Below are 23,712 nucleotides of genomic sequence, written 5' to 3'. Positions count from 1 at the left end.
CCTTCGATCAGATTAGTTCCCATATTAGCCTGGGTAAGAAAAAGCATTCTAAAGAGTGGAGGAAAAAATGTATAAAAATGTTGAAAGAACCTACAGTTCCTTATTAGGCGAAGATACAATATTTATTCCTTGTCTCCTGGGATGAAGCTCCTCTATCTATTGTCCTCCCAGTTCTCAGTGCTGATGCTTAATTTTCAAAACTTCTATATTACCAAGGGACCTACGACATCAGCCAAAGAAATACCCAGCAAGTACAAAATCTGATCCAGGGAGCAGCTTTTGTGCAGAGGGAAAATTTTGTTCCTACAGGTTTTTAAGGAGGTGCATGGAAAAGCGAGAGATCTGATCTATGCAGATACATTGCAAATTCTCTCTGTCTGTAGAGATTTTTTTCTAAAAAAAATTGGGGAAATACATGAACTTTGGATTTTTCAATTTTTTCCTTTTTTTTTTTTTTTTTTTTTTTTTTTTTTTTTTATTTGGAGAGGGGAGTTTTATCCAGAGTTGGGGGTTTTTTTCCTCTTCTTTTTTTTTTTTTTTTTTTTTTTTTTTTTTTCGGAGAACCAAAAAATGTCAACTACCTTTCCAGGTCTCGTCCACGATGCAGAGGTATTTTGTGTGTGTGAGTGTGTGTGTGTGTGTGTGTGCGTGTGTGCGCGCGTGTGTGTGGATGTGTGTGTGCATCTGTGTGTGTGTGTATGTGCCTGTGTGGTTGTTTCCATTTTTTTAAAATCCATATTGGACCGTTACGTTTAATTATAATCCGGCTTCAGAGATAACTTAAAGAAGTATAGAGAGAAAATTCGTTATGACATCTGTCGCCAGCAAGGGCAACTCATTACCACGTTAAAACCGTTGCCAGAACGAAAATCAGAATAATACCCCTAATAATATAATGAAGTGGAGAGAAATCACCACCAGCTCGTCAGGAATGGGGAGTTCTCACTAAAAAGCAGGACTCTCCTTTCTTTCGAAACGCAGGGAAAAGAGGGGGGGAATTTTGGATCTGATTCGTTATTTTAAAAAGAAAGAAAAATAGGGGTTCAAAAAAAAAAAAAAAAAGAAGGGAAGGAAGGAAGGAAGAAAGGAAGGCAAGCAGGCGGCAAAGCTTTCTCAATGTGTAACGCTGTAACATAGGGACGGGACTTGTGTGTATTCTCGGTAGTTTCCTCTGTTTGATGACTTTTTTTTTGTGTCAGCCCCAGATATTACAGCTGTGATCAGGAGGTGGATGGATAGATGGATAGATAGAAGATAGATAGATAGATAGATAGATAGATAGATAGATAGATAGATAGATAGACAGTTTTTATTTCAGTGCGTGGATTCCTTTCGCTTGACAGTATTAAGGGCAGGCTGGGCTGTTTATGATTTTTTGAACAGACCTTTATGGCACCAGCCCAAGGTAGGAAAGGATCTTTTGTTGCTGGGGTTGCCGCTCGCAGGCTTAGACGCTTCTGCAGGGGGAGAAGCTATGCAGGACAGCGTGCTTGGAAGAACCGTACCCGGGGTTTTCAATGATAAACCTCCAGTTTTGGGGTCTTCTTTTCACTTCTTCCTTTCAGATACGTCATGACGGATCAAACAGTTACCGTTTGATGCAGCTTGGATGCCTGGAGTCTGTGGCCAACTCGACCGTCGCCTATTCCTCCTCATCTCCTCTCACTTACTCTACCACGGGCACCGAGTTCGCCTCCCCGTACTTCTCCACTAACCACCAGTACACCCCACTGCACCACCAGTCCTTCCACTACGAGTTCCAACACAGCCACCCGGCAGTCAACCCCGACGCTTACTCCTTGAACTCTCTCCACCACTCCCAGCAATATTACCAGCAGATCCACCATGGAGAACCCACTGATTTTATCAACCTGCACAATGCGCGGGCACTCAAGTCCTCCTGCTTGGACGAGCAGAGGAGAGAGCTGGGGTGCTTAGATGCTTACCGCCGCCACGACCTGTCTCTTATGAGCCATGGATCCCAATATGGGATGCATCCAGATCAAAGACTCCTGCCAGGACCAAGCCTCGGGCTTGCAGCCTCGGGAGCAGACGATTTGCAGGTAAATAGCATGCGATCTCCTTTCGAGGTACCTTCCCCTCCCCTCCCCCTGTCCTGGACCCCCCCACCACCCCCACCCCCACCCCCCTTTTCCTCTGCTCGGAATAGCTCTTACAAAGGAGGGAAGATGCATCCCAAACCCCATCCAGAGCCCGTCCCCTCCAGATTAGTAGCGGCGAGAAAAAAATGTGGAGGGGGAAAGAAAAAAAAAAGAAAAAAAAAATCGACAAAACAAGTGGTCTTCTTTGGCCAAAGAAACAAACTAAACAAAACCAACCTGGCGCCTGCCTTTGCCGCCTGGGTTGTGTCTCTGTGATGGCTGAGACCGTGGGGATCCCCCGGAGATCTCGGGGTGAGTGTGCGTGTGCCAGCCCTTACCCAGTCACACGGAACCCAAACCAAAGCAGAACAAACCCATCTTCTCGCTTTCCCTAAACTTTTCCTTTCTTTCGGCGCAAGGAGCACTTTGCAGCGACAGAGCAGGCAAATGATTTAAGGAAGGCATGGAGTAGGGAAAGATAAAAGAGGCAGGGCAGGAAATAAATCTGCTTTCCGGCAGACCCACAAAAGCAAACCTTCCTAGATAGGAGGGAGAAAAGATAAACGGGAGCAAATGTTCGTCAGAATGATAAAAATGCCTCGAGATATCCTGTCTAGGTGTTAAAAGGCTGAGAGGTACAGCAGATAAAGCTAAATTCATCCGTCTGTCTATCTGAGTATTCATTCACTCCACCCTAAAACCGGCACCTGGACCATCTAAAAAAAATTATTTCTATGTATCAAAAGCTCAGCTTTATCGGCTCAGAAATCCTTTCCCACGCGCTAAAAATTCACCTCCGCTAAATCGAGCCGGTTACTTAAATGAAATTGGTTTCCAAAATTGCAAACAACGCCATCCTGTATCTAACCCCCATTCCGAAATGTGCCCCAAATCAAAAGCAAACCTTCCTTCCCTCGACGAGCTGAGGAACTGAGGGCTTCCCCATCAGCAGCGAGAAACAAACGGGACCGTATTTACTGTACTTACTTTTCCCCCACACCTCGCTCCCTGGCATACAAAGCTGGCTATGGTGCTCTTTCCCAAAAGATGTAGCGGTCAAAGGCTTGGAGGAAAAAAAAAGTCAACCCGAAATTTGTAAAATTAAGAATGTTCATTTTTCGTCCCTTAAAATCAAAGCACCAAAAAAAAAAATATAAAAAAAATCCAAACAATCTATATTAGGGAAAAGAAATCTCTTTTTTTCCCATTTTTTTTTCTATTTCCACCAACAAATAATGTTTTCTTTTATACCTCAGATGAGAACAACCTAGCTATTTAAACCTAGCTTTCTCCACTAAAATTTACTATATAATTTTGTCCTCTCTGGCCATTTTTTTGTTTACATTTTTCACAAGGATCTCCTTATGTTACCCCCCTCAAAAAAAAAAAAAAAAAAAAAAAAAGTCTGCCATTCACTGCTCAACCCCAACTAAAACCTATTTACTCCTTTTTATAACCACGTCTGCTGCTGATTTTTTTGTATCTGTACAAATTTTTTTTCTTTGGCAGGCACAAAGCCTTGTATTTTTCAAAAGAGGGGATTAGGAACGTTTGCAAGACAGCAGACAATGCCTAAGTCCCGGGCAAAAAAGCACCATAGTTTATCCAATTTTCGACTTAGTGCCATTCAACTGGTCATTTATGCAATGTCATCCGACCAAACAACATGTTTCCCTTTTAAAAAGGAAAAAAAAAAAAAAAAAAAAAAGGTTGGTTGGTTAAGCTGCTAGAGGCACAGTCTCTTTTTATTTATTTAACGAAGAAGAAAATCAACAGTTTTCCTTTGGAAAATATTAATTTTTCGATCACAAGTTATTACCAAATAAAATACTTAGGTCTTTGTACTTAAATCTCTTCTTTATTTTTTTCCTCGTCCCTCTTTTTCCGGACACAAGAGGGAGTGTGCAGAGGTATCAAAAGGCCTGAGCAGTGAGAAGTTGAAAATATTAATATTTGTCGTTAGGACTTGGATGATTCAGAACAAAGTTGGACTCTCGCGAATATCACTGCGGGTGTAGAGGGAAGCGTTTTGGTGGCGAGCAGAAACAGGACTGCACAGAAATACTTTTAAACTAAAATTGTGGTCTAACCAGTCTACCCCTTTCTCCTTAGTCTTTCTTTTTAAAACGTTCATCAGCATATGCCTCATTTCAAATGCAACAAATGTAAATATACTTTTCCCTGCACAGAATTTTAAGTGAATGTCCAATAGTTTCGAGGGCGGTTTAAGTCAGCCTAACAGATGCAAACAGTCTTGGAGCTGGAGTGGCATCTTTCAGTGCCCTAAAAAGATTTTCCATGGGCAACAAAGAAAACTGTCACACCTTTTCCCATCACCGCTTTAATTTATGCTCAGTCGCCAAGTTTTTTTCATATTGATTTCATAATCACTTTAAGGCAGAACACTTAAAATAAAAAAGGGCCTTGAAAAGGAAGGTCTTACAGGGCCAGCGCCAATATGGTGAAAGTGGGGGAGAGAGCCAGGACTGTAAAGATTGTTTTGTAAAGTGGGGTTTTTATTATGCACCGACTCTCTCCGCATTTACTTAACTCTTCACGGGCTGTTGAATAGGTTAACACCCTTAAAGGCCTCTTTCATGTCCAATACCTCGTTTGTTTGTAGAGGAAAATGCGTCTTTAACACATTTCCACTGGGCAAAGATTTAGGTTTGGTTTGTTGTGTTTTTTTAACCCCAACATAAGGAAAAACCCAAAGAAAACCCAACCCTTTCAAGTCTTTTATCACTCCAATAAAAATATTTATTAAGGAGGGCGAAGATCCCCAAATAACCAGCCTTGTAACAGGAGAATAAAGAAGTGAGATCTCTTCGGACGTGCACCAGAAGCCCTAGGCAGGTTTTTTGATGGTTCTTCACCCCTCGCTCACACATGGGTGCCTGTGTGTGTGCGCACACAGATGCATATTCATCCCACCTATGTGCTGACACACGCATTGTTACAGCACCCTCACGACTCTGTGGAGCCGGCAAAGCCCAATAGGTCATCTGTTGTTTGTGCTCTTTGTCTACTTCTGTGCAGACTTTCTAAGTCGGTGTATATGTGTCGCAAAACATATCTGCGAATTTAGCTCTGTGCCCGAATATAAATATACCGCTAAACACTACAAAAACAGTAAAGTACATTTTTTAGCTTTGGGCATGAAACTGTCGAGCGGGAATACACTTCTCTAAAAAGCACTTGTTTGTCTATCCTGCCATGTAATCGCCGGTCTAAGTTGCCAGTTCGGGATAAATTCGTATTTAAATGGCAATGAAAGGAAAATTATTCTGCGTTTGATGGGGTAGGGGCAGATGGCAGGATGGAGGGTGGATTTCACTTGGGTTCGCTGAAAGTAACTGTGTTTTTCCAGTTCACCTTAACTATTGTTCCTGGCCGAGTCATGCAACAAAACAAAAGCTGTGTGATCTCTCTGTGGGTTTCTGTGTCTGATTTCTTTCTTTCCTTTCTTTCCTTGTTTTCCCTCATTACTTAAGAGCTCAGTGGAGGCCCAGTGTGGACTTGTACTCAACGGGCAAGGAGGTGTGATAAGAAGAGGTAAGAGGTTACAAATACTTGCGTCCATCAGTTTTTGTAAACATACATCCCTCTCCATCTCTCCCTGCCTTTCCCTCCCCCACTGTTTAGCGTAGTTTGGATTTACTGCCGAAAATGTGGTAATTTGCCGTTTGTCAGAAGTACTTTCAAACTCGCTTAGAGCACTTCACATTTCACAGTCCATTTGCACTGTACAAACGAGCTGCTCCTCGGTAGCTCTCGGATACTCTCGCTGAATTCTGAGGTTTCCTGCCTCGGTAGAACATTCCCCGTTTAATCGGGATCATCCCTGAGAAACGTGTTTCCTGGCGCGGGGCTGTTAAATCGGTAGCTTGATCTCGTGTGAGGGGAAAAAAAAAAAGACTTTTTTGGGAAATGTGGTTTCAGTAGAGCTACAGACCGGTGTGGAACTCGCTTTTGAGTGTCACTTCATTTGATAACCATCTGTCAGTGTAAATATCGAACATCAAAGTTAGAGGAGAGGTTTGGAACTCGTGTTAAATACACATCTCTACAGAATTTGCGAAATTTGAATGTCCCGGGGAGTTTGTTATTGCCATCATTTACCCTGAAGAGAAACAACACTGGTCTAAAGGCCTAACGTAGGAACACATCTTAAACACATCCTTTCACTCCAGATATAAACCAGGTGATGCCATCGGGGAGAGGACACTTGGCGACTCAGCCTCTCACAACGCTCATTTTCTTGTGCTTTTATCCCCTTATTCACTACACCCAACACGAAAAACAGATATTTGGGAGATATTTTGGGTGGCGTGATACTACTGTGTCAGGGAGCTGCTTTCAGCCATCACTTCCCTAGACAAACTTTAGTCCCACAGAAACAAAACTGTTTATCGCTGGAACAGCAGTCCCGCACGCCTGTGGGGGGCGGGGATGGGGAGAGGGCTCTGTCTCCGGGGAGGGGACATTTTTTGGGGGCTCTGTCCCTGCAGCGGCCGGTGCCGGTGCCGGCGCTGTGCCGGGCGGGCGGCGGGAGCAGCGGGCGGGCGGCGGCAGCTCCGTGCCGGTGGTGCTGAAGGGACAGCTCCCCTCGGCCCGCTCCGCCCGGCCCCGCCTCGCCAGCCCGGGGACAGGGACACGGGGACAGGGACACGGGGACAGGGACACGGGGACAGGGACACGGGGACAGGGACACGGGGACACGGCGGGGACTCCGAATCTGCTGTGCCCTCCCTGGGCACGCCGGGCGGGACGCTGGGGAGAGGGGCTTGCGAACAAACTCCTGCCCCACTCGCGCTGCCGGCGCCTGCGCCTGCACAAACCCTCGACTCTCGGATTTCAGCGTATTCTAATTATCCCTAGGAAGAAGGATAATTATCCCTCGGAAGAGGGATAATTCTTTGGGGTTTGATCCGAGAGCTGACCCCCGAGAAGAGGAGATCGTTAGCTGAAAAAGAGGCAGGCAAAGTCCCCATCAGCTGGGGTTCGTGTCTGTCGTGTTTGACGGCGGTTCTCATTTCCCAGTTGAAGGGCGGCTCAAAGCTCAGCTCAGCTCAACTACAGTTTATTCAGCTCTCCAGCTCCTCTTAAGGAGACTCCAATTACCTGTGCAGAGGATGGTAGTGGTGTCTCTCTCTCCCTCTCTTTTTAAAGAGATCAAATTATTCAAGCATTTAAAGATTGATACTAAAAGAAATCCAGCATGAAAATGCAAGGTCTTCTGAACCCTGATTTAAGTGCTGAACTACTCCTGCACTGCTATCTGTTTCTTGGCATATTCAGGGAAGATATCAAAGGCAAGAGTATAAGTTTCAAATGTATATTAAAAATACATAATAAATATTTTGTCCGACTTCAAAAAAAGCGATAGGTGTTAGCAGTAATCAAAACATCCTGCGCCTAAGTGCTATACAGTATCCCGTATAAATAAATCACACTTCTTTTCTAGTAATAGATCAATAAGAATATATTAACTCAAGAGTGGCTTCCCTAATATTTTAAACATCTCGTGTCAGACTTTTTATTTTATTTTTTGTCACTAATGTATACATATATTTTGTACAAGGTTGCTCTTGAGTGTTTTAGATACAGTAGCAGGAGGAAAGGGAGAAGGAAGGAAGGAAGGAAGGAAGGAAGGAAGGAAGGAAGGAAGGAAGGAAGGAAGGAAGGAAGGAAGGAAGGAAGGAAGGAAGGAAGGAAGGAAGGAAGGAAGGAAGGAAGGAAGGAAGGAAGGAAGGAAGGAAGGAAGGAAGGAAGGAAGGAAGGAAGGAAGGAAGGAAGGAAGGAAGGAAGGAAGGAAGGAAGGAAGGAAGGAAGGAAGGAAGGAAGGAAGGAAGGAAGGAAGGAAGGAAGGAAGGAAGGAAGGAAGGAAGGAAGGAAGGAAGGAAGGAAGGAAGGAAGGAAGGAAGGAAGGAAAGGAAGGGAAGGAAGGGAAGGAAGGGAAGGAAGGGAAGGAAGGGAAGGGAAGGGAAGGAAGGGAAGGAAGGGAAGGAAGGGAAGGAAAGAAAGAACTTCCCAGACACTTTCCCAGAGGAACACACCATTGCCTAGTCCTCTCTAAAAAAAACAATCCCTAAAAAGTGTCACGGTTTGCAGTCCAGGAATTAATACTGATGGGAATGACAAACATCACAAACATGGCTCTTCCCTGCTTCCATCTCTGGTTGCCATTGCACATATCAGCTGATTTCTAGATTGTTTAGTGCAGTGATTTGGTGTTTGCTTTTAATGAGGCTCGGAAAGTAAAAGATTTTTGCAAGGCTTAGGTGCTGGCGAGCTAATTACTAGCTAGAGAAAATATTTGCCACCGATTCCAGGGCAGAGATCCCCATGCTATCACTTTCAGTTAATGGTGTGCAGGATTTAGCCCGGAGCTTCCCTGCTCTAACCATCAGAACCAATAATCTTTACTTTTCCTACTGCTCGTGTATCGATAGCTTCTCTAGCCTCAGGCAGCGGCTTTGATATGTTAATATTTCTGAGTACCAAATTCTGCAGAGATCATATTAATGTTGTACATACAGAGTGGAGCTTTGCCTTAAAGTTGAATATTCAGATCGCTCGTTTCAAAAGAAATCACTTGAAGAAATGAAGCTTCTATTTACAGGAGTCGTCTGTGTTTTTTAATCATTAAAAAAATCCCTCCCCTCTTATATTTTCCTATTAATCGTCTCAGGCTTTTATTACATACCATTCCCTTTTAATTCCTCTCTACGTTGCCATTTTAAAAGCAGAATAACCTGATTCCTGTTTGATTTTTCTCTCTCTCTTTTCCTTTCTTTCTTTCTTTTTGATTTTTTTTCTTTTTTTTAGAGGGGTGGTGGGAAGGGAGGGAGGACCTACACACTTCTTTTTAAAATGCCATCCAAGCCCCTTTCCACACCCATCCCTTCCCCATCCCTCGGACATGAAGTATATGCAGGCTTGGTGTCCTCACCTCCATATATTTGGATTAAAAAGACAACACGGTGACATTTGGCCTGCATCGTTTTATGAAATCGAGATGGCAAACTCCAAAAAAAGCTCTTGTTTCGCTTTGTGATCATCCATCGTTCCTGCCCCAGGCTAATTTCAGAAGCTTAAATACTGCTATCGCCTCTGGGCCATGAAGAGAGAAGGGCCAACCTATCGGCAATAGCTCTTTTTCGATTGCCCTTGGCAACATAAAATACAAACTACTTTGAATCAAAACATTTTTGGGGAATTAATATGATCTGAACTCTGCACGTTTTAAGAGATCTTGAGTTTGTCAAATCGCTTAGAGGTGACTGACATCCGAATGCATTAGTGCCTGGCTAGGAACAACCTCAGATCTTATTTGATTGAAAAAAAAAAAAAAAAAAAAAAAAAGAAGAAGAAAAATACGAAGAAAATAGCAAGAAAGAAAGAAAGAAAGAAAATAACCACCTTCTTTTTAATAGCTCAAGCATCAGTCACCATAAAGTCTACCAATAAAATCTGGAGAAAGACGCTCCCCTTTCTCGCCTCTGTCTTTTATGTACTTAGTCGTGGCATCACCTCTCAATTGAAAGGCACTCTTTGAGTCTTGATCCTCTCCCCCATTCTAATTTTAATTTTTGACACTCCAAACTATCTCCTAACGACTCAGTCATTAGGGATGAGGCTTCGGGCAGGAGGCTGGAGGGGGCGGGTGAAGGCAGGGGCTGAGGGTTTTGCACCTCACCCCAGGAGAATCTTCTCCCGTGCTGTTCTGTGTGGAAACCAAAGGGGAAAAGTAGGGTGCTGATGTGTTAGCACCTCCCCATGCATCCCGGGGTCAAGGAATGGCTACTTGGGACACAGACTCATAGAACCAAAAAATCATTTAGGTTGAAAAAGTCCTTCAAGACATCCCCTTTCACCTTGTTCTCACCTTGAACTGGCCTGGAGTTCCCCGGCCTCTTGTCCTCTTCTATTCCCCGAATATTTCCTAGGACCCCTGTCCTGCCCCCAGCTCCCGGTCCCAGACCCGGCTGTGTCCCCCCAGGTCTCCAGCCCACCCCGCTGGAGCGGGGCTCGGATTAGGATCCATCCCTGCATCTCTGTCCCCACGTGCCCGGCTTTGAGCCCACCGAGGGTAGGGCAGATCACCTCCTTGTCTTCCCTTTGTTGGGCCCTTCCTTCCCTTTTCCCCGCTCTTCTGAACCTTACAAGAGCCTCGGGACTCCCGTAATAGCCCATCATTGTGTTCAGATCTTAACGCGCTGTCATTAGCGCTGTTGTCTTCTTCTTTTCTCTTCTTTTCTTTTCTGTTCCAAGGGCCAATTTAAATCGCATTAAAAATCTAAATAGCTGGCTTAATTAATGGCTTTCGCGGCTCCAGCTGAGATAATCTCCAGCCGACTAAAGCCAAATCATTCGGCGACTTCCAGCTCGCCAGGAGTTTGGGGCTGGGGAAGGGGACGGAGGGGGTTGAGCAGCGGCTTTATCGGGCTCTGCCCGGACCCCGAGCACTCTGCCGGGCCGGGAGGAGCGGAGCCGGCAGCACCCTCCTCCCCTGGCCGCAGCCAGACCTTTGGCAGAAGTTTGGCGAAGAGATCAGGCTGGATTTTGAGAGCTTTGTTTGTTTGTTTGTTCGCTTGCTTGACGGTTTGTTTTGGTTTGGTTTGACCTTTCGGCGAGGTTTTGTTTGTCTCTTTGAGGTTTGGTTGTTTTTTGGGGGATTTTTTTGGTCGTTTGTTTGTTTTCCCTGCTGATCTACAAAAGGTGTATTTTCTGGCTGAGGACAAGCAGGGTCATGGGAAGTCCCTGGGCTGAGTTCTCCCCGGCTTTGGGGCTCTGTGCTTCTCCCCGTTCCTGCTGGGGTAGAAGTTGTGTATAATATCTTTTCTATCTCACTTTGCTCCATTTCGAGCTGCGGGGTGTCATGATCTGCACAGTCCCAGCTTTGCCTGGCTCAGCAGAGATTTTGGAGCCAGGCACTCTGGGGATGTGCACCAGGCAGAGCTGCCCCTGGAATCCCAGAAACTCAGGCACACAGACTGGGAGTGAGGTGTGTAAGAGCCCACGGCGGGTGGGCACACAGCAAACACACAACACAACCAGGGCACACACAGCCAGCCACTGGCTCCTGGGACAGATCCCCCTTTCAGCATCACTGGCTCTGTCCCACTCGTGGGACAGCTTGGGCAGAGCCTCAATCCTTTAGCACCCTTCACACCGCACACAGAGCCTGCCCAAACCTTGGTCCTGCAGGAGCCAGCACAGGGTCACGGGCACTCTCCAGCAGCACTCTGAGGTTTTCCCAAGCCAATGGTGCAGAGACCTGGAGAGGCGTTGGGAATTTCCATTTCCCTTGTGCTTGGGAAAGAGGAATGAAGCAGATGTCTTTTCTTTTGGGCATGGTTTAGATCTTACCCTTCAGCCCGGGAGCTGCCAAGGTTCTCCTGTGTCAGTAGTGACACACCTTGATAATGGAGGGCTGGTCCTGGGGGCAGGAGATATTTTTACATGTTCATCCAAACTTTAAAGTTGGTTTCCTGTAACAATCCCATTTATTCCTATTATTCTCTTTTCCACCTTGCTACTCCCAAGTTGTTTTTTTTTAAACCTTGTTTACACTTAAAATTCTTACAGCTCTTAATATCCGTAAAAACCTGGTGTAGGTAAGAGACTGGTCTTAGAAACTGCTGGTGATACCTTCTTACTGAATCTTTTGGTTTATATGTTAAAAATCCTCATGTTCTGTGCATGCAGGCATGTCTTTGTTTCTTGGCATGAACGTTGTAGTGAGGGACATCTCGGAATTGCTTTTGTTCATAGCATGAGCTGGTTTTATGTTGTTACCAACATGATGCAAAGTTTGTTAACTTAAATGAAACCAAAAGAATAACTAAGAAAAAAAAAATAAAAAAAAAACAGTGCTAATTTTCCTGACAAATGTAGATTAGTTTTAGAGTTTTGAATATTTAGCTGCTGATGTTAATGACTGGGTCATGTGAGGATAATTTGGAGAACATTTTAAGTTGCTTATAGACCTTTTGGAACTGAAAATGGGATTAAACAGTACTGACAAAATCTGTACTGATAACTGCTTGCTTACATTTGTTACATGATAAGGGAAAAAAGCTAAGGAGAGACAGATTTTAATGTCTTTATTTTGCAACATGCTCTGAACCTGGCAGAATTTCAGCACAGGGCAGAAAATAAGCTATAAGATGGAAGGTCCCACAAACAGCACCTGCAGATATAAATAATAGACTAATAAAAAGCATAGCATGCTATTAATATTTTATATAAGATCAATCTGTTGACATTCAGATGTGCTTACACTTAATAATGTACACAAGTACACAAATATCTACATCCTGAAAAACAAAATAAACAGCAGTTCTGCACTGTTGTCACCAGTGTATTATGATGTTTCCTTACATAGGTGCATGACATTTACAGGTGAATGTCTTGGAGAAAGGGACTATGTTGTATTCAATGAATATAAAACACTTATCATATTGTGGCTGTTACAATTAACAAATAAAAAATGATCTTGCAGAGTGTAAGGATGTACAAAATTAAAGGCACGTTTTAAAAAAAATTACCTTTAAAGTGTAAAAAACATCAGTGACATCAGAAGATATTTGTCTCGTTCCTGATAAAACAAAAAACATTGCAAACGAAAAGTATAAAAAATATTTCAGAATATTGGTTTTATCAATGAAAGGATGCACAAATATTTGATGGTGTATGGGAGCCTTGCATTTCAGCAGGTGCCTGAGTAACTAAATCAGAATAAACCACCACACTCCAGCCACCCTATTGTTCTCTTCATCTGTACAAAAGGAACCTGCAACCAAAACAGACCCAGCTCTCCTCGCCACGTGCATTATTGGGATTTTCATTGTGTTGACAAGACAGGTGGGTTAGAGCATGGCTCTGTTCTCCCTGCTGTCATCTGCACAGCCCATCATCAGCTCGTGGTGGCATTTTGTACCAACATGTGCTATTTGATGTGGAGACAGGAATAAGGAAGGGGAAATACTCTCCCCATGTTTGCTCTGACTACCTTTTCCAGTATCACATAGACTAACTTTTGCTCATTCTAGGCTTGGGAAACAAAGCAGAAGCACAGTTCTCATGAAGGAGGACACTCTGTTTAGCACAAACCATTCAGTCGGACTGAAAAGGATTGGGGTCCCAAAGTAAACCAATTAGAACAAACTTAAGTCTTTTGTCATTCCCCTCCCTGAGGCCACTTGAAAATAATCATGGATTGAGATAATAGAATATTCTGTGTTGGAAGAGACCTTTAAAGGTCATCTAGTCTGACCCTTTGCACTGAGCAGGAATATCTTTTTCTACATCAGGATATAATATATAGTCTCTTGAGGTGATTTGGGAATTCAGCAGAGCAGTTTTGAGCCCTTGGTCTCTCACCTAGATGAGGTCAGATGCACAAAGCATCTCTCTTTCCCAGCCATTTTTATCTTGTGACCAATTGTACTTATTGAAATCAACATGAAGATGACAGATCAGAGACTAAAGCTCTGTCATGAATAAAGAAGTTATTGAATAGGGCTGGATGAGAGAGAAGCCTAAAAGAAGGGATTGACTGAGTTCTGAAATTTTCCCTTTTTTTCCCCCCTAAACTATCAGTTTCAATATAAACTATAGTTCTCCCTTTGCCTAAATCTTTTCTTGCTTGTGTTTCCAGAACTCTGTAGCTGTAGGAGCACAACCATAACCATTAACAGTCATCTCCAAAGTAGTATCTCATGGCAACAGATGAAGTCAGATCAGACCATGTAATCACTTCCCTATGGGAATAAACACTTGTCCTAAAAAGTCTTCTTAACACTCACAGGCCCGTTTTATGCAGTACTCAGAGCACAGAATTGCTGAGGCAATCATCCTGGATGATCCCACCAGTTATCCCACTGTCTGCCTGCTCTCCTTTTCCTTTTTCTGCCTTTGCCATAGGATGAATGCCATGGATAATGAGTCAGGGTGGAAGGGCCACAGCCATCCCTTCTTCAGGCACATTTGTGGGGACATTTCTTTGCTGTTCCTGCATGTGGGACTCTTCATTTGATGAGCTGAGGGGGTCTCACGTGTGCTGGCACCAGAAGTTATTTGGCAAAGATTTCCAAAACCAGTAAAAACTGCTGAGAGGAATAGGGATCTCCAGGCTGAATCACTAGACTCATAAAAAGCATTATTTCCACTCTGCTTTTGAGGCATCATTTCTTCTTCCTCTGCTGGTATCTTAGCATCCCACCTCTCAAATACTCTGTTATGACAAGATTGGCTCAACAATTAAGCGAGGATTGACTTTTCCAGCAGAACCTACAGTGGCATTGTGCTGATGGGAGAGAAAGTTTTTGCCACCACTGTTTAGTTCACTTTAAGACATGTCTTGTGGTCTTCATGTTAAGCTGCTTTGCAAAATCATTTGTCCACTCTAACACATGATCAGAAGGAAGGAAAGAATACTCTGAAGCATGTGTTTGACAAGAAACTTAATCTTTCATCTTCCTGTGTGGCTTCCCTTCTCTTTCTCCTCTCTTTCCAGCAGCCTTCTATGCCTTTTTCTGTTTACCACATAGTGCAAAGGCCAGGACTTCATCCATCTCCTCTCCAAGGTGGTGTTTGTGGTAGGAAATTCATGCCTTCAAAAATGCACAGAGTTTGTGACAAAGACATATCTTCATCTAGAAAGCACCACACCGCTCTCTGTTGCTATGTCAATGAATAATTAATAGAGTGAAATAATTATATTCAATAGATTTTACCTTCTTGTAATTTGCTACTTGTTCCCCATGTTTCTGGAAAGCAGATGATCTAGACTTCTTAATTTCTTTTACTTTTAACCCATACCTGGCTTGCCTGGAAACGCTTTGGTTTAAGATCATGTGGCTTAGGCACGATATTTTAAAATATTTCAGACTGTAAGCAACTTTCTATGAAATAGTAATAAGGAGTGCTCCAGTAAGTTCTGGTTAGGGTAGGAGCAGCTGCAGGGTAACAGGTTTTTGGATTAAAGGAACAATTATTTATCTGGCATAAAGGGTGCACATACTGGCTTAACCTGGCAAGGAGATGAACTTTAATATGACACTGATTTCAGTACAGTCTCACTCGTTATAAAATCTAGAGACTCATTGAAGTAAATAAATATGTACACAGTGCTACTGTTTTCTTGACACGTATATATATATACACGTGTGTATATGCATTGTGTGGCAGATGCCAAACAAACAGATCTCTTCAGTGTTAACGCTCCTCACAAATGTACCTGACAGACCAGAAGTTTGAAAATGTCACTTGAAAATATTTACAGGTTTCTGGAAAAAAAAAAAAAAAAGAAAGAAAACCCACTGAAGAAAACCCAAACACACCAAAACAACACAGACCCAAAATTATTTCAGGCGTGTGGCGCCAGATTTCTGTGTTTGAGCGTATGAGCTCATTAATTGTAGCTTTGAGCTGTGTAAAAATGTGCATCAGTGCCCTTGATGTGCCTATATTATGGTGATGCACGAATTGTCTCCATATCCTGTCTAAGAAGTGGACACTAATATCTGCCCTGAAACATAATTAGAAGTCATAAAATACCCTGCTGTACTGAGTCAGGATCTCACCCATCTGGGATTGATACCAAGAGATGTTCTTTTCTGGTTTTGCTGTCAGCACAAATGTTTAAATATACCTTCAAGAGCTGAAATATTTGGAAAGAAATTCTGTTTCCTTATTGCCTTATGTAAGCAAGCAATAGTCTGCATTTAATGAAGGTTCATCCTTCAGTCTGTCTCTGTGAGAAGTGAAACAGACACCTTAATTTTAAGAGGGCTGCACGTGTAAATTGATAAAGAAAAAGGTGTAGGATCTTGCCTAAAGCAAGCTTGTAATTATCATTATTCTATTCTATTCTATTCTATTCTATTCTATTCTATTCTATTCTATTCTATTCTATTCTATTCTATTCTATTCTATTCTATTCTATTCTATTCTATTCTATTCTATTCTATTCTATTCTATTCTATTCTATTCTATTCTATTCTATTCTGTTCTGTTCTGTTCTGTTCTGTTCTGTTCTGTTCTGTTCTGTTCTGTTCTGTTCTGTTCTGTCCTGTCCTGTCCTGTCCTGTCCTGTCCTGTCCTGTCCTGTCCTATCCTATCCTATCCTATCCTATCCTATCCTATCCTATCCTATCCTATTCTCATAGAATTTAGGTTAGAATTTAAAATTTTTAGCTGAAAAAAAGTGAGTTTTGTAGTTAAAAAGATTAAGGTGTTCACAGGAAAAAAAGAAACTATCAGGGTATCTTAAAAGAGACAGTATGTTTCCTTTAAGCGTGAGTGATGAACACAGATTAATTCTGCTCTAAGAAGGTCTTCATATCATCATCCTCACATAAACCATCTGAACTCCTTCTAGTAGTGCATTGAATTATATATTTTGTATCACTGTCATATGCAGCTCCTTTTTTTTCTCATTCCCCCAGGGAATAACGGTGCATGCAGTGGTAAGATTTATTTCTGCCACAGAAAATTTTTGTTGTAGTCAGGTTGGAGAAGGCAGGTCAAAGAAAAGTGTTTTGTGCTTGTTGAAAAAATATGTGTTAGTCCTTAAGATTATTTCTTTTTTTTTCCCTGGGAGTTTGTTCTATTCTCTTGGATCAGTTGCAGAGAAAGTTTTCTCTCTTTCTCTCCCTCATATTAACTTTAAGTTAAAAGCTCAGTTTTGCCTGAGGAGTTATTGATCACAGTCTTGACTGAAAGATTTGGTGATCATTCAGCAGTTTTAGACCCAGGCCAAGGAATTGCCACTCTCAAGAAATAAACAATTGCAGAGCTAACCTGAGATAAACTGATGTAGCTCAATAGATTTTAATCGTTAATATCAGCTGAGGATTTGACCTAACTTTGGAAGGAATTTATGAGTTCAAAGGTGTGGAAAGCTGTTCTTGCTGCAAATCACTGCAAACCCATAGTGTTCTTGCATCTTTGTAACCCTAAATTCTGCTGTGAGAGTTAAATTTAACATTTCTCATTAGAACCAACATCCTAATATTTTCACAAACTGTGGGGTTTTTTTAAATTGTGAGGGTTCAGTCTTATTTTGTTAATCACACTGATTGGAGAGACCTTAGTGATAATCAGTAATTTTTTCAGAGCATGACATCAAATAAACATCACAAGGTATTTTGGCTGTAAAACTTATGAGATCTAATAATTCACTGTTCCCACACTGAAATCCCAACACATTCATTTTTCTCAAAACAATAATGTTATAGAAAGCCAAACCACACTGACTGTGAGAAAAACCAAACCCAAACAAAACCAGCCACAAGAGAACTACAGAGCTGTTCATCATTGAGTTTATCAAAATATAGAAGAGGAGGTTTCCCTCACTTCAATATTTCAATTTTTTTTGTAGGTGGCACCTGTGTTGTCAACCCCACCGACCTGTTCTGCTCCGTTCCTGGTCGCTTGTCTCTGCTCAGCTCCACTTCCAAGTACAAAGTGACCATTGCAGAGGTGAAGAGGCGCCTTTCACCACCAGAATGCCTCAATGCTTCCCTCCTTGGAGGTATTTTGAGAAGGTAAGTTGAAGGTGAGGATTACAACTCCTAGACAATGCTGTAATTTCTGTATTTATTATTATTATTATTATTATTATTATTATTATTATTATTATTATTATTATTATTATTATTATTATTATTATTATTATTATTATTATTATTAACAGATAGGTTTTATTATTTTTCCCTGTTTGGATAGGTGGCATATTTGGGGTGAATAGAAGGGGATGGATCAGGAGGGAACACTGGAGAATTTTCAGTAAATTAACAAGTTTACATTTTTCATCAAACTGATTTTTTTTTTTTTTTTTTTTTTTTTTTTTTTTTTTTTTGCCTCCTCTCTTCAGTTACTCATCAGGCATGGATAGACATTGCTTTGATTTGTTTTGAGAAAAAAAAAAAATTCAGCTAGTGGAAAATTTCACCAGAGCTACAAATCTAAATTCTTGCTGAGAAACTATCTCAAAGTAAATAATTTTATGATAGTTGCAGCCCTCACTCAACCAAAAAAATAAAACACCGAGGTGTAGGGATGCCTTTTTCTTCCTTCCTCTGCATGTTTTTTGAGCACAACAAAGACAGGATAATCTGGTTTTACTTTTCTTGTTGTGAGATATTAGGGGAGAAGTGAAAAATTAGGTAAATTTTTGCCTCTGACCCTTCACTGTCCAGAGCAGACACCTGCAGAGAGCAGGAGCAGAAAGAAGGAAAGGGGCAGACTGTGCCTCACATTGCAAGTGGAAAACCAGGAGGCAACTGTAATTCAGCCAGGCATATCTGAGCCACGGTGTCCCCGAGGCATCAGCTCAGATGGCATCAGCTGCTTGAACACCCTTTGATCAAAACTAGCTGGAAAGTCATCGGTTATTTCACTGCTGGCACTGAAGGCCACACTGATCCTCCTGCTTATACTGAAAGTCATTTTAACCAGCCTGAGATGTGCAGGCACTCAAGAGCTGTCCTGAGACGTCTTGGAGAATAATGACTACAGACCATAAACTGTTTTCAAGGCATGAGTTCCCTTTAACTGTCTCTATGAGCGTTGAAATCCAAAATCAACATCCACCAAAATTTTCCCCTCTATTTGCTTCATCCTGGGAAAACCTTCAGTTAATTTTCATTTTAAATACTCATGCTACAGATTTCATCAATACAGTGCAAGTTATTTTGGATTCAAAGGCATCAACTTGAATGTGGGAGCTCACTTGTCTCCTGTGTCAAAATGCTTGAATAATCCCCACAGGTTTTTGACCCAGATTAAATATCTCCTCTCCCAAATTAACCCTGGGCATGGTTCAGGAGTTTGCAAAAACCAGGGACTCCTCCCTGTCTGCAGTTTGGATGTGCTAATACTTTTTGAATCAGAAAGAACAATGGAACATATTCAGTCAATTTGTAACTGAGGGTTTCACAGCTAGAGAACAGGCTCAAACACTCTGTATTTGACCAGGAAAGATGTAGGAAAACAAAATCTCATGGATTGTTTCCCTGAGACCTTGAAGGCTAGTTTTGCATCCTGTCAGCAGTCACTGCTTACCTATTTTCCTAAATAGCTTGCTTTCAGAATAAAGTGTTCTTCTGAAAAAAGAAAAAAATCTTTTCAGAAGATATTTCATTATAAACAATGTGGCCAAAGTTGTGATGTTTTTTAATAAATAAAAACATAAAACCAGGCATCCAAAAGGTGATATTCCGTGTTTGGTTCCTTCCTCTCCCTGAAGGTACTTGAATATGAACCTCAAAATATTTAGTTATTTATTTTTATTACTCAGTGACTGCTTTTTCTAAGCTGAAAGCCCCTCAATCTTGTTTGGAGTTAATTGTGCAAATTATGTGTTTCTCAAAAAGCAAAGGTATAGATTCTTATCTAATTAATGGACAGGTAATTCACTTGAGATGGGAGATATCAGAGTTCCAGTCACTGTTTTATTCATTGTTTAAGCATTTTAACAGTTGTTATTTTCTGTCAGCTGGCTGCTGCATCTGTTTGAAAGATACAGGTTCAAATTCCCTCAGGCTGAGGAAGAATTTGAACCTACATCAGCTGCATAAGTGGATTTGTCTCAAATGCTTCAGACACTGAGGTGCTGCAGAAAAGCAGCTGGGACACACCAGGACCCATCTTGTGGGAACAAAGGGATGTAGGGGTTTGGCATAGGGGCACAGATAACCAATAATGGCTGAGATTTTAGCTTCAGCATTTCCTGTTGCCTTGACCTTCTTTCTTGTGATTTTTTGGATTTGAAGACATTTCTGAGTACCCAGGTCTCTACATAAATTATAGAGGGATAGTTAGAGCTGGGTTCCACATCGACATCTACATTTAAGCAGCTATCTGGCTTCCTTTAACAGCCAGACCAGCCAGATGAGTAAAGTTCACTCATTGTGGATATCTGTTTAATCTAACTCTAGAAGGTCATGTTTCTTTCTAATTTGTCTTTGGAGCCTGGCTTGGTTAAATCAGATATAAATGTTTGCACTGTCAATATTTATATTTAGTCACTGAAATCCCAGGTGCCGTGCCCAAATCAGGACTCTGGGCTCCACTGTGTGGAGAGCTGCCTGAAGATCTGATGCCCCCATGACAGGCATTAAAATCTCTAACTCTGCCAAAGAACTGATGTTAAAGAATCACCTAGAGCAAGCAGGATATTAAGAATACAGCTCTGAAACATTTCCCATTGAAGTCACTACTGCAGTAATTACCCCACATATTTGTCAATGAAGTGTGTGCAGTTTCTAGGCTTATATTAACATAGGAGAAAGGTGCAGAGTAATGACAAGTCCCTCTTTCCTGCTGTTCTCTCGTGACAGAGCAAAATCCAAGAACGGAGGACGCTGCTTGCGAGAAAAATTAGACAGACTTGGACTGAACTTGCCTGCAGGAAGAAGAAAAGCAGCAAATGTCACACTTCTGACTTCCCTGGTAGAAGGTAGGGTCTCTAATACTGCAATATAATAAAATCATAATTAAAATGTTTCATGGCATGCAACCCTTTTCAGCCATAGGGTTAAATTCCATAATCTGTATTTTGTATAAGGAGACCTGACTTGCCTAAAGCCACAGAGAGAGTGGGTGGCAAAATGGAAGTGTGCTCGCAGATATCTTGGCCCCCAGCAAGTGTCTTGGTCCTGCAGTTTCCTCAGCATTGATTTGTGCTTACAAATCGATCATCTGAGTGTTCTTGTGAGAGAGATGAATGTCTTATACCAACTCTATAAGTAGGTTTGTTTATCCTCCTTTTTTAAATTTTTTTTTTAACTTGTGAATTTCCTGGAGCTGGTCCAAAAATGTGATGGGTTTTTTTTTTCTCCCATAAGAAAGCATAATATTTAGACAAGCCTTTTCCCCACACACATAAATGAATGAAATCTGTTTTCAGATAATATCTAGACAGGCTCAGGAGATACTTTCTTGGCCTTTATTTGTTGTTTAAATATCATTCACCAGGCTCTTCACACCTTCAGCTGGGAGATGCAGGTTCAAACCCCTCAGGCAAAGGGAGGAAACTCTACCTGTATTTCTTCTGTTCTGGGTGAATCCACTAAGTACCCAGTTTGTTGTTTGGCTGCCAGTAGCAGCTCTGGGAATTTCAGATCCCTCCTCCTTGATGCTGAGAGAACTCAGCTCATCCTAAAGGTCAACCCCTTCTCCAATCATAGCCTGAAAGGTCCATACACATCTAGGCAAGTAGGTTGAGGTCTCAGCACATATTACCACAGAATTACAGAAGGATTGAGGCTGGAGGACACCTCTGGTGATCTCTCAGGCCAATCCTCCTGCTCAAAGCAGGGTCAATTAGAAGAGCTTGCTCAGGACTTTGTGAGTTTTTTTATTATCTCAAAGGATGGAGACTCTTCAAGGCAGAAATAGCATTGAATCCTTAGCACTGGAAGTTTTCAGCATCTCTGAAAAGGGACTGAGATTTCCAGGGGTGACTGAGCACAAGGAAGTCAGTGGGGCTGCTCTGAAGTACAGGTGTGTCCATATCACACCTGATTCCAAGAGCAAGCTCTCATGGAGCTACAGCCTTAAGAAAGGTACTAAAAACAGAGGAGTAAGGGCTGTTCCCACCTTCAGCCATCTCATGTCAGGGAAGAATAGACACAGCTGGGTATTATTAGTAAGCAGAGCAATGGCTTTTAGCTGAAAGCTGAAAAGAGGAAGAAATCCTTCCCTGTGAGGGTGGTGAGGCCCTGGCACAGGTTTCACAGAGGAGCTGTGGCTGCCCCATCCCTGGAAGTATCCAAGGCCAGGTTGGACAGGGCTTGGAGCAGCCTGGGACAGTGGAAGATGTCCTTGCCCATGGCAGGGTGTGGAGCTGAAGGATCTTTTTGGTTTCTTCCAACCCAGACCATTCCATGATTCTGGGATTCTATGTGGCCAGTTATTCATTCATCAGAGGACACTGAGAGAGAGAAAGCTGTCTGACAACTGCTGGCCTGGTGCTGATGGCTGAGTAGCGTTACTGTAAGTCAGGGTCAGATTCCTGCTTCCCAGGAATGGAGCTGTGCACAAATCCCTGCCCTTTATTCAAAGCCAGTAGCAAACCTGGTATCCAGCCTGTGGTGTAGCTTCTTTTCTTGGACTGCCTTGCTGCGAGTCCTAAAGATAAATGCTGATAAATGTGCCTGAGCTCCCTTTGGCAGAGACCTTTTTGCCTGGATATGGTAACCATAAATTTTATCCAATGGAATTTTTGGGAATGGCACCACCATGTTAACATTCCAACAGAAAATGAAGTGAAGCTCATTTCCTGTCTGTGTAACCAATTCTGTGTCAAACTTAGCAGTGCTCATTGGATTCTTGGTGGTATAAGCTGTTCTCACTTCGGACATGCAGATGTTTCTTCCAGGTGGAACTAACTTACAACACAATTTCTTCAAGGAAAACCATCTTTCAATGGTTCCTGCTGCTGGAGGGGGCAGAATGGAAGGACACAGGCTTCTGTGGTTTAGAGAACCCAGAAAAAAAGCAACATAAGCTTTTATTGGGCAGTAGCAATACAAAAATTGAAACAAAAATAATTTTTGAGTTTTATTAAATCTCTAAAATATCAGGTACACAGACTGTACCTCTCATAAGGACCCAGGATTGTGTCACTCTTGACTTCTTTAGATGGTTCTAAATTTATTATTGCTGAAGGTCCTCACAGTCGTCAATATATTGAGGTTTTAAAATCTCTTTAAGGTAAAAGAGCACCCAACCTCTTGAATATCCATGTGATGTAAGAGAAGGCAAAATTAGTTGCATGATTATTGTGTTTATTCACCAAAACCAAGTAAAAAAATCTCAGGCATGACTAATACTTCTCTTCCTCTAAAACATACTGAAATCATTGAGTTTTGGGGAGTCTGTTAAGCCCAAGGAGGAACTGCAATTTCTTTTTAGGCTGTGACTATTGCATGAAGGTCCAGATTTTATGAAAATTATTCTGTGGCCTCCTGTTTCCTGGGAAGTTTTTTTCTTTTGGAGTTCTGCTTTGCTGCAGGATGTTTACTGTTGGCTTGATCAGGTCGCATCTTTAGAGTCTTTGGTAGAGACATCTTCGTCCCAAAATAGGAATTGTTTGACAGATGAGTCCTGTTCTCTTTGTCATCCACATAAATCAGCGCAAGGAGTGGAAAGGCAGACAGGGAGAAGGAAATCAGAACTCTCCCGAGCAGTTTGGGGACACATCTTTGTGTAACCTGCAGGCGAGGGATGCCCTCTAGTGCCTGGACGAGATCGAGGGAAAGGTCATTTTTCTTCCGAGCTCCAAAAGGAAAATTCCAACATATTAGCTGCAAAATAAAGGCTCCTCGAATAAATATAGGTATTTCCAAGTCCAAGCTTTACTGTGGGCTCAAAAGAGTCAAAAGCTTCTCCAGTGGGAGTAAAGAAGGATGTGAAAAGAGGGGAGATGTCCCCTTCTGTTTGAATGGGTCACTTACAAAACATAAATGTGATTGCAGATGCAGGTAAAAGCAGTGCATGAATGATTTTTAAACCGTCAGATTAAAAAAAAAAATTCTAGAGTTTGTTTTCCTGTCAAACCTGATTAAGACACTAAATTTCCTAGACACGG

The 23,712-nt window shown here is 42.1% G+C and overlaps 1 protein-coding gene across 2 annotated transcripts in view; it reads left to right on the top strand.

The window, feature by feature from the left end:
• Window positions 1-556: 556 nt before the first annotated feature.
• Window positions 557-23,712, top strand: part of TFAP2D (transcription factor AP-2 delta) — a 47,872-nt gene continuing 24,716 nt past the window's right edge. The window contains exons 1-5 of one of the 2 annotated variants that reach the window (XM_058836021.1): window positions 557-609; window positions 1,566-2,063; window positions 5,597-5,657; window positions 17,497-17,662; window positions 20,459-20,577. In XM_058836021.1, coding sequence (XP_058692004.1) covers window positions 571-609; window positions 1,566-2,063; window positions 5,597-5,657; window positions 17,497-17,662; window positions 20,459-20,577 — 883 coding nt within the window. In that variant the 5' untranslated portion in view covers window positions 557-570. Of the gene's footprint in view, window positions 610-1,517; window positions 2,064-5,596; window positions 5,658-17,496; window positions 17,663-20,458; window positions 20,578-23,712 lie in introns of those variants that run through there. The other variant, XM_058836020.1, reaches the window with a different exon arrangement.

The sequence above is a fragment of the Poecile atricapillus genome, chromosome 3, assembly GCF_030490865.1.
Source record: "Poecile atricapillus isolate bPoeAtr1 chromosome 3, bPoeAtr1.hap1, whole genome shotgun sequence".
NCBI lineage: Eukaryota > Metazoa > Chordata > Aves > Passeriformes > Paridae > Poecile > Poecile atricapillus.
The sequence above is the reverse complement of the archived record's forward strand: the minus strand, read 5'-3'. Positions and strand labels throughout refer to the sequence as shown.